The 11,141-nt window shown below is 37.7% G+C and overlaps 2 protein-coding genes across 2 annotated transcripts; both read right to left on the reverse strand.

The window, feature by feature from the left end:
• Nucleotides 1-1,208: 1,208 nt before the first annotated feature.
• Nucleotides 1,209-4,695, reverse strand: hoxa9b (homeobox A9b). Its single transcript, XM_049480632.1, has 2 exons — nt 2,982-4,695; nt 1,209-2,044 (listed from the first exon to the last, which is right to left on the reverse strand). Exons 1-2 carry the CDS (start codon nt 3,520-3,522, stop codon nt 1,800-1,802), a joined length of 786 nt encoding a protein of 261 aa, XP_049336589.1. The 5' UTR covers nt 3,523-4,695; the 3' UTR covers nt 1,209-1,799.
• A 1,418-nt stretch (nt 4,696-6,113) lies between these two features.
• On the reverse strand, nt 6,114-9,813 carry hoxa10b (homeobox A10b). Its single transcript, XM_049480629.1, has 2 exons — nt 8,122-9,813; nt 6,114-7,435 (listed from the first exon to the last, which is right to left on the reverse strand). Exons 1-2 carry the CDS (start codon nt 8,879-8,881, stop codon nt 7,161-7,163), a joined length of 1,035 nt encoding a protein of 344 aa, XP_049336586.1. The 5' UTR covers nt 8,882-9,813; the 3' UTR covers nt 6,114-7,160.
• Nucleotides 9,814-11,141: the final 1,328 nt, after the last annotated feature.

Here is an 11,141-nt window from a genome sequence, read left to right on the forward strand (position 1 = left end):
TTAGATCAAATTCAATAGGGCGTGATTATGGTTTTCACAGGTCCAATGGCAAGTTGCCCAGTGCCTGGATATGTGGTTTTTCACTGCGCCTTTGTGCTGGTCCTGAAAACAAATAGGTGGTCTGGATTGGAGCGCCGGAATTGTTGCAGTAATAAAGTAATTAGTGTCGAAATTCAGACGTTCTCACATTTTATGGCTCTGTCTGTGACGGGACCCTTAAAAGAAGCCTCATCAGAGTCATTTCCACTAACAGTCCCACCTCCAAAAAAAAAACACGCTTAAATAATTATTATAGACTTTCATTTATTTATACGAATAAAAGTCGATAGTAATTATATATATATATATTTATATATATATTATACAGGAACTGAGAAATGCAACAAATTAGCGTGTATCGCCGCTTCCTAGATTGGCCCATTTCATTATACTGATGTGGATAAGAGTCAAAAAGTCTTTCCAGGTCGACCCTCACTCGCTTTGCACCCCATAAACAGTTAAGACTATGATTGTGGTTTATTGCCGTATGGTCACCAGTAGCAATGGCTAAGGCGCGTAGATATACCACACAGACCCGTCCAAAAGGAGCATACCCAAACCTTATTTATGCAGACAGTTAGGGGGACACTGGGCACGTCAGTGGAAGATACAGGGAAGTTGTGAAAACAAGATTAACGGTAGGTAATCTCGTATCCCTAGAATACTTTAGGTAGGGTTGGTTTTAAACAAATAATTTTATTGAAAAAAAAAAGAAAAAAAAAAGTGTACGTCTCTACTGCACGGTAAATTTGTTATAAATCCACACACTAAAAGTGTTCCCTTAAAAATTACAGGGTGGTTATTATACTGCTACTACTACTCCCAACAACAGAAATAATAATAATAATAATAATAATAATAATAATAATAATAATAATAATAATAAACACAAAACAATAATAAACTAATAGTAATAAACACAACAATTTCATTTTTTAAATAATATATTTACAGAATCAGTTTTGTTTATATAACCTCTTAAACTCTACAGAAGTGGTCTTCCTATTCGTTTCTATAATTTACGAATAATTTATATTTTCATATAATTAATAAATAACACATTCGTATAATAGTAATAATAAAGTAAAAATCTAATATAACAATACATTAAGAGCTTAACTTTTGCGACATCCACTGTATGAACAACTGGGATTAAATAGTAACAAATATCACATTTTTGACTGAACTTTATTTTTGACATGTCATTTGAGAATAGCTGATCTGGTCATTTGAGGTATTTGACGTACATACACCTTTTCTCTTGTAGTCACCAAACTTTCAAGCATATTTACGATACAAAATTCACTGTTGTCGTGACGAAACACGTATAATCATAATGCAAATAGGTAGTTTAAATACATCTAGGTAGTTACATAAAACATCAACATCGTGAGCGAAGAGAGCCACTGAGACGCATGCAAACCAGCACTATTAAACATCGAGCATTTCAGAACAGATCCCTGAAATCAGTAGCCAGTTTGGAAAAGTTCCACAAAACTGAAAGAGGCTCGAAAATGGACACAAATTAAACATGTAGACCTACAACAAGCAACCACAAGAAATGAGAACAGTCTTACACAAGACGCCACTAGTACATAGGCACATCCTCAACTGGGAAGATTGTGCCGAGGACATTTTTAAAATGTTTCTATTTCTCTTTTTGTTGCTTCACACAAAAAAGGGATGCATCGTTTCCAAAAAAATCTGTGCACAGGAAAGACAAGCGGTACAAACCACTGCAGTGCATTCAGCAGTTTCTCCTATTCGTAGTTGTCTTTTGGCCGATTTTTGTTGCATTTCTTCATCTTCATCCTACGGTTTTGGAACCAAATTTTGACTTGTCTTTCGGTGAGATTTAGAAGTCTTGCCACTTCGTATCTACGGTCGCGAGACAGGTACATGTTAAAGAGAAACTCCTTTTCCAGCTCAAGAGTTTGGTGCTTAGTATAAGGGCAGCGTTTTTTTCGGCCGGACTTCGCATGTAGCCAGTTGGACGCGGGGTTATCTGCAAAAAGGGTCGAAAAGGAAAAGAGAGAGGCTAGTCATATTGCCCTGAGGATTGCACACTGCGGCCATTTTATGACCGTTTTATGACTGCCTGACTGCGACTGTCTTGTAGGCCTAAAAGGGATAAATATGCAGCCTAACAAACGTCTGTTAAATTTAACCGGATTTGTTAAAGTATCTAAACATTTGTAAACAGCTCTATGGGTTGTCAGTTTTGCATGAGCAGGCTTCATAATTTTTCTCATATTCTTTGATTTGCCATTAGCACTGCGAAAAAAAAAATCAGTGTGAAGCATCTCAGTCCATTACTAAAGCAAGGTTTATTGCAATAAGGCCTTTATATTTGACACGTTTGTGCCATTATAGGGCATGCTGACCTTGGGAATGTCTGTAGATAACAGATTAATGCAGATGCAAAATTCTGACATACCGCTCACTCCTTTTTTAATGTTTCTATAAGATACCTATGCATACATGGTATATACGTTTAAATCCACATTTATTAACGAGACTGGGACGTGAATATAAAGACAATGAATTAATAATTGAACCTGCAAATTGATTAAAAAAAACACTTTATTGACTTATTTAAACCCTTAAAAGTTCATACATATTTTATTTTATATTTGGTTCATTTTGGAACAAAAATATTTTAGAAGCATATGCACAGTAATTATAAAGTATATAAAGAAAAAAAGAAAGAAACCTAATTTGATATATTCATTTTGAATTTTGTTAAAACCTCAGGTGCCTTGCTTATTAGAAAATAATACAGCTCTCTCACGTCTGCCTACAGGTGCAATATTGTATTTAACACTGCCGCACCTTCGGCAATTTGAATAATGGATTAAATACAATGTTGCTTAAAATCAGTTCGATAAAAGGTTTAGCAGTTTAGTACATGCAGGAAACATAACATACTGAACTGCACTTACTTGGGTCCAGGTCTGGTTTAGTATCTGTTGGTGTTTTTTCGTGAATTATCTGAGCAGGGTCTGTCTGGCTCGACATCTTTCCCTTAGGGGTCTTCTCGTGCATCTCCGCATCAGCCCCAGTGAGCGCCGTACACTCCCCTTGTCGGAGCAGCGGCTCCAGCTTGATGTCCTGCTGCGTATCCGTTGGTAGTCCCGCAAAGGGAAGAGAGGCGGACAACGATTCAGGAGCCCAGGAGCGCGCGCACGCTGCCTCCGGCTCAGCCGTAGGACACGGGTGATGTACGTATGGCTGGTAAGCAACGGATGCGCTCCCCGGCGGCTGCACGGGCACGGGGCTCCACGAGGCGCCGAAGATTGTCGACCTGGCCTGAAAAGGATAGGAGTCCTGATCGCCATAGTCGCACAATGTCAGCTCTCGAGCGTGTTGGAGAACTGGCGCTGTGGAGAAGCTCGGGGCCAGAGGGTGATGATCATCATCATCGTCATCCTCGTGTGGAATGCGCGAGTCAGCGTAATAACCCAGGGTGCCCAGCGTCGACATAACAAAACAACAAGGCACAGGCGCGCGACCCTGCCGTCCGCACCCACCTTCACCACCAAATGGCCACAAAAGCGCAATCTGTGCAAATGTGCAATTCTAGTAACTACTTGACTTCGCTGTGAACTACAGACCTCGGATAAGTTGAACCGTGCCCGAGACAGGATTGGACGACACAGTCACGTGATAATGGGAGAGAACAATAAAGGGGCACGTAGTTACATAGCCTCCATTTTGCAGTAAAACTGTTAATGGAAGAACCGTATGCTTTTATGAACGTGGATTTGATTTTATTATATTCAATTAAGTTAATTCATCTTTATGCGTTAAAAGAGGGCGTGTTTGGGTGTTTGACAGCTGTCGTATTTACTTTGCCTTATTTGATGCAACACATCTTAGTGAAATCACATTTAAATATTTTTTTCTATGGAATCTCCATAACACAAACATAATCGTGTCAATATCCCCAAAAAGTACTGCAATATTTTCTTTGTAGGCTTCACGCGTAGCCTGTGACCAACACATAGGCTAATGTTTATAGTAGCACGAGGCGACATAAAATATAACAGACATGTTTAAGAAATAAAGTCAATCGTTACGTGAGCCATATGTAAGCTTTATATGGCAATAAGTGCCATGGAATAGTTGAGATATGATCTGCTAGCAGTGGCCCGTCATTCAGAAACGTGGTCAGGTTCCCAAAGGTGCGTGCAACTATTGGACTACGTTTAAAATACATGAATATAAACGTCTAATGTGTCATTTTTAACGAGAGGTTAAAATTATGACCAATTTGTTTTGGAATGATGGGTTAGGCAGAGTATTGAAAATTAGACGTTAAATGCTAGTTTCGTTTTTTTTTCATGGTTGATGTTTGAGTCATTTCCAAAATTAGCCTGCAAGATATGAAGTGTTATTGATACATATTCCATCTTGTGAGAAAGATGTTTATTTTTTAGGTGATACACTTGAAGTACATCCTTATAGTTAGTATATTGTTATTTACCAAATGTGGCACAGTAAATGAGCTGCAATACCATAATAACTAAAATGTAGCTAATTATCATGTAAACAGTCACATATAAACAATCACCTAACCGATTGCCTTGGTATACGAAAAAGTTTCTTAAAATACCTATAGATGATAGTGAGAATATCTTAAATACAGGCTTTTACATGTAAAATAAAACAAAAAACAACTATAGAAGAAATACTTGAAGAGTTTGTTTGACGTTTGTTAAACGTATGTTTAAGTAACAATTCTCTGCAAATCATATTTTTTGCTAGATAAATAAAAAAAAGTATTAATAAAGTGTGCATTTGTAATTTATATGTATGTATATGTAATGTATTTTTCTTGGTAATAAATGTTAGTGTGATTGCAATATAATACATAAAACAAATTGATAGTAAACTGTACGTTTTCTAAGCCTGATCTTCTGTTAGCTTAACTGGACTTTTTAGAAAAAATAAATATCATCCAAATGCGTTGAAGGTATTAATTATTGTATTAAATAAAATATAGCTAGAATTGTGTGCGTGTGTGTCTACTACTTTATTATTCTAATCAGTACCGCAAAAATGCGCTCCTTACTTTAAATCTAATCTGTGTATACTCATATTTGTTCAAATGTTGTAGAGTTGTTAAATTGCATAAACACATAATGCTTATATAAGAAGATTTAGGACAATACTTTTAGATAATATTGTAATTAAAAAGGTATATGCATCTCTCCAAAAAGGACTAGGCGTATTAATTAACGTATGTAACGTAACTAAACATAAAAAATAGTTTACTGAATTTCATAGATCGTAGATATTACCTTTTAGATGTTTTTTCATGGCTACCTGCAACAGTATTTTCCTTTTTTGGCCCTAGCGCAGTTTTCTTTTTAACCTTGTCCTCTGGAGAGCGTGGACTGCTGAGTGCTACAACAGACTGCGTTTATAAGAGGGCTATTAGGCTCTTTTCCTTCAGGTTATTACTCGGCTGTCTGGACTGAATATCAGCAATAAAGCTTTTGTGTTGCTTCTCCAGGGCAGCGGAAACATCCGGGCGGCGTGGGCCCTATACATGCCTGCATTGCGCACACGGCTTTGGCCGACGTGCTTTGATCGTAACCGAGGCCTTGCGGTGGCTTAGCGACTCCATGATGCATCCTCTCAAAGCTTTCCTTAGATTCTTTGCGCTCCTCTGATGTTTATGCAAGGATCACTGTAACGTTTTCAGCTAAGACTGGATTAAAAACAATATTAGCAATAGGGTGTTCTATTGCATTGCCAAACTGCGCTTAACTGTGAAAAGCATATAATCTACTGATGGTGTATCATGATGGTTAATGTACTAAATGCAATAAAGTCCAAAACAAACCATTATTTATCAGATAGTATTTTTTAGAATAATAATTATTATAAGTTTCTTGTTGATGAGGTTGATGTTGAGTCGAAATTCACTGCGAGGCAATTCAGACAGTTTCGTGTTGTGGGGGGTTCAAGACACAGCCCAACAACATAAAACTACCTAAACCACTCAGCAGCCCTATCTCGTTCCAGTGGGCTAAAAAGTTAGGGGGGAAAGAATAATGCTAACCAAAGCAAGCAAAAACTTTTATTCCGTTTATTTTATCCAGACACACATTTCACAGGCAGCTAAAACGCGTCCGTTTTTCTAACCGTATGAACGCGTTTTTAGCAATGATTTTAAATACATAATAATTTCATCAGAATTCACAGAATTTCCATACAACAAAGCTTTAATGAAAATGCCAGCCGACTGAGAGAATGCGGTGGCAATACAGTTTCATTCATTCTGTACAGTGAGAGGTATTGTAACACTTCTTTGGCACCAAAATAAACGTGTAAACTGAAAATTGGCCTATCTTGCACCCATTCTGTCCGGGTGATCAGTGTTCCACGTAGGAATTACTACATCTGTATATTTATAGGACAATTGGACTTCAATAAAGCTGGGCGCAGCAATGTAAAACTGTATGTACATATAGTTAAAAATGCGTGGAGTGTTTATTTAATTGTAATATTTTCATACATAGGGGTATTTATATCGTTCTGACATACATCAGTAATTCATTCAGTTCAGTCCAGCGGTGCTATTGCCTGTCTTTCGCATTATAGGGATTTTGCATATTAAAATCGACCCGTCGTACTCATTTTGAAATTTTTCAACTAATCCCATTTGCTTTTTACCAAATAAAAGCTTGGGCGAAATGGACAATAATTATTAAACCAGGACACAACAATGTAGCTTTTTAACAGTTAATTATAATTAATGTTAAATCATGCAAATATTGCAAATATGTACAGGTAATGTTTATATATATATATATATATATATATATACTCCCGTCGACCTATTTACATTTGTCAATAAAACATTTCTTCTACGTTATAAGTAGACCATCACTATAGTTCAATTGACAGTTTTATAAATAACAGGTTGTTATCACGTACAGTGATATCACGAAAGTGTGAATTTAAAGCTGATGCTCTGACAGATAAAAATTTCCAACAGCATATGACACAATAATTTAGCAATTTCAGTATCCTGCACAAGTAAAATATGCACGTTTTGAAATGGTACCCATTTAAGTGGTTGGAGGGCGCCAAAGATCTCCATGAGGCCTTTAGGTAAAACTGAAGTTCGCCGACAGCTCACGAATGCGGTTTTCTCGAGTCATTTTCTTCAGCTTCATGCGGCGGTTTTGAAACCAGATTTTTACTTGTCTGTCCGTTAAGTGAACGCTGCGGCTAATCTCCAGACGACGCTCTCGGGTTAGGTACATGTTGAAGAGAAACTCTTTTTCGAGCTCCAAGGTCTGGTGTTTTGTGTAGGGGCAGCGCTTTTTCCGACCACTTTTTGCTGTCAGCCAGTTTGCCGTGTTCTCACTTTTGGATTCGCCTGTTGAAAAAGTAAAGAAAACATGAATCCAACAGTTTTTTTATAGTTGCTTAACAAATAAGGATAGTACTGTGGTTGCTGTTTTTCCATTACCAAGCAACACAAGGCTGCGTACAAAAGTATGTAAATAATTGTATTAGCTTTCATTGAGCTAATTTTGAAACTAATGTAAAATCAAAATTCTGATTAAAATCGTGGAAAATGTGTTATTTATTGTTACCAAATACCATATTTGCAGTACAAGGACTAATACCTACCAATTAGACTTCAGGATATGAAATGAGCAAAACTTTCTACATAGTCCACCATAATTCAGAGTTGTATGATATATTCAAGTAAAGCTGTAGTTAATGATCAAAGGCGTAATAGCACACACCTTTCCTCTTTATGGCAGGATCAGGTTAACCTCCTGCTGTAAAGGTTTACAGGATGACTTCAAACATCGTATTGCACTGAAGAATGGGATTGGGCGTGCTATCCCTCGTCATATAATAATAAAACTAGCAAGAATAGCAAGCTCGTTTAGGATTGCACAGTTAGGTTGGCTAAAGAAGAAAGTAAATTATCAGATAAAGAACGCTGATTATATAAAAACAACCTATTTTATCTACACGAGAGTAAGACTGTGAACAATTTGGCTTTGTTGTCAAGAAATAAGTAAAGCTTTTTTGAGAAACAACACTTACCTTTATTTGCCTTTTCTGTACTGTCTGTTCCGCTCTCTGGAGTTTCTGGCGATGAAGCAGGGCCGCTTGGCGACCTCCGGCTCTCCTTGTCCATTACCGGGGCGCATGGAGTGCAGGCTAGCGGCTCTCGGCTCTCTACCACCCGCGCCTCCGCCGGGATGGCCGCGGAGGCACCGTCCAGCCGGGTCACTGCGAACTGGACCGAATCAGGCCGATCGTCGTCAGGATAGCCTTTAGCCGAAGAATATGTCTGAGACAGTCGGAAGTAACCAGGCACAGGGACACTTCCATCGCTATCAGCCGTACACGAGTTCGGCGTCACCCTCGAATATGAGATGTCCTCCGTGCCCGTGTCTTTTGGACCCTTCTCCGACTCGTACAAACAGTATGAGTTTTCTTCTTTTATGGCTGGAGTGAAGGACCTGGGGCCAATTTGGTGACCAGGCTGTTCAACGCGACACGATCTTGACGTCTCCAGCCACGGCTCCATGCCCTGTACGTAGGGGCTGGACGTAGGGACCATGTTTTGGTTCTCGTTTCGTTTGAGTCCGGGAAAATAGCTACAATTGGACAGTCCATAAGAATACTCGGAGCTGGGTGGCAAGTACACCCCACTGCTTTGGTAATAGTGACCACTTCCCTCAGCCCTACAGTTGATCAGCGAGTCTACCAAAAATGAATGTCCAGATGGGCTATCGGAGCATGACATCTTCGTAGTATAATTTGACGGGCGAAGAAGATAGCCCTTTCTGGATGTCATTTCTTGTGCAAAACATGCTGAATATAATTACTGATAACCGTACAACTCAGTGCGAGCTAACAGCCAATTAAAACGCAACTAGACTGGGGACTCCTCCCCCACCACGTACGTAACTGCTGTGTGCGCTGTCCATTTCGGGATTTGTGCCAGATTATTTAAAAGAAGACAAAATAATCAGCTTTTGTTTTTATTGTTTTTTTTGATTAATCCTTATTTTGTTTTTTTTTTTTATGTATATTATTGTATTTATTAGTCCAAAAACATTTTAACGACATGACCACTACCTTTCAGATCATCAAGGATTTGAACCTTTTAATCACACAGGAAAAAAAGAGCAAAGTATCTATAAAGACAACTAGAGTGAAAACGGTAAACAGTAATGATACTGTGGGCTATAATTCAGCGGGAAATTATACTTTGTGAAGGGTTTCAAACTTGTGGCTGCAAAGAAAGTCTATTACGTACATCAAAATGTATTTACTTCAATTTGTTTTCATTTGGTAACACATATTGGAATCCAGGCTTCATCACTGTACTTATTATTTGTTGTATTTATATCAGTTTGACTTTCGTGGTTGCAAAGAAGCTTTAAATAAAAATTGAAAAGTCGGATCTAAAAAAGGAAAAGAAATGTTTATCTGGTGCGCAAAAAATGTGTAACTAAAATATTAAATGCTATTGGTTTTTTTTTAACTTACAAAGCTTTAACGTGCAAACGCATTGTTACATTAGCACTGATGTGCAGTGCAGTTTAAATGTGTTTAAACATCAAAATAAAATTTGTTTAACTTTTTTGTTAAAGCTGCACTAAAAACAGTTTATAAGACGAGTTATTAAGCGATCTACGAATATTTAAAGTTTGTTACATATGCTTGGTGTTCCATTAAAGATGGACATTGTTAAAGCAAAAATGGCTCCCGATTAAAAAGAAAAAGGTAAATTCGTAACCATTTTCTTAGTTTTTTTTGTAACTTATCCAAACATATATATATATATATATATATATATATATATATATATATATATATATATATATATATATTATAAGTCTATGAATTTATGAATTTATGCAGAATGTTTTTTTCACTTTATAATAAACCCGCATAGTTCCTTCCTCTCTTGCTTTGATTTTTAAAGCATTATTTTTATGTCCAGAGAAAGTAAGGAAATTGGCCTTTTGTGTGTTGGCTGCAGAACATTTTAGGACCAAGGTAAAGAAATATAAAGATTCATAAATCAACTGGAAACCTTTTTAAAACAGTAAATACCAAAATAAGAGAGGTGGTGGTTTAGAGTATCTTTCAGCTAAGAAATTAATTTAATATCAGTTAGACATTATTTTTTTTCTAACATTTTCTTGCAACGGCTAAGATACTTATAATTGTTTAATAATATTTGTAGGTCCTAAAACACAACAAGCAATGTTCCAGCATGCCGTCTAGACCAGCAGCACCAATATGCAGAATACTTTTAGGCAAAGCGTATCGGCATTAATGTAACCAGACTGAGATAGTTGTTACAGTTACCATTGACTGGGATATGTATTATACCTAAACAATGATTTATAAATTTACCTGAATATGCCTCGCAAAATCACGAGGACACGATCCCTCTTCAGAACACAACGTTCAGCTGTTTTTTTTTAATCCGGCAATGACATTGATCTGAAGGGCGCCACCGTGTGGAGGAAGTGCCAGTTACCAAAACTTTTAAGTCTTCCAGCCGAGCAGCCGACGCGGAGACAAATGCCGGAAAAGACAGAGAACAACAAGCTTTCAGTGATTCCACTCGCCGTTTTCAAGCTCTTAGTCACAGTTAATAACCTTGGTTCTCAGACAGTTTATTGCACCCGCACTTCAATTGTACAAATGCTCCAGACTAAGTCGGGTTTTTATGGCCGGGCTGCTACAGCAGAGGTGGTGGGGGTGGGGTGTGTGTCTGTGTGTGTATGCCGCAATGAGTTTGAAATTTCCGCAGAGTCAAAAGGATGCGCAACGCAAAACAGGCCTATGTAGCTGCTGACTTTTATTTATTAGACCTGAGAGTGGCCCGAGTCTTTAACCGGGATTGTGAACCCTTTCGCCACGGATTGTCTGTTTGATGTGGTGATATACTAAAACGGTAAAATGGTATTTGAGCCTACAATGAAAGTAAGCCATTTTTGTTGCAGTTCGTTATAGATTGTTGCCCAAATTTCATGACGAAGACTGGACCTTTGAATCAAAGTGCTGTCAACCCTACATTAAGTTAGCTAGGAGGT

This window comes from Astyanax mexicanus, chromosome 6 (genome assembly GCF_023375975.1).
Source record: "Astyanax mexicanus isolate ESR-SI-001 chromosome 6, AstMex3_surface, whole genome shotgun sequence".
Lineage (NCBI taxonomy): Eukaryota > Metazoa > Chordata > Actinopteri > Characiformes > Acestrorhamphidae > Astyanax > Astyanax mexicanus.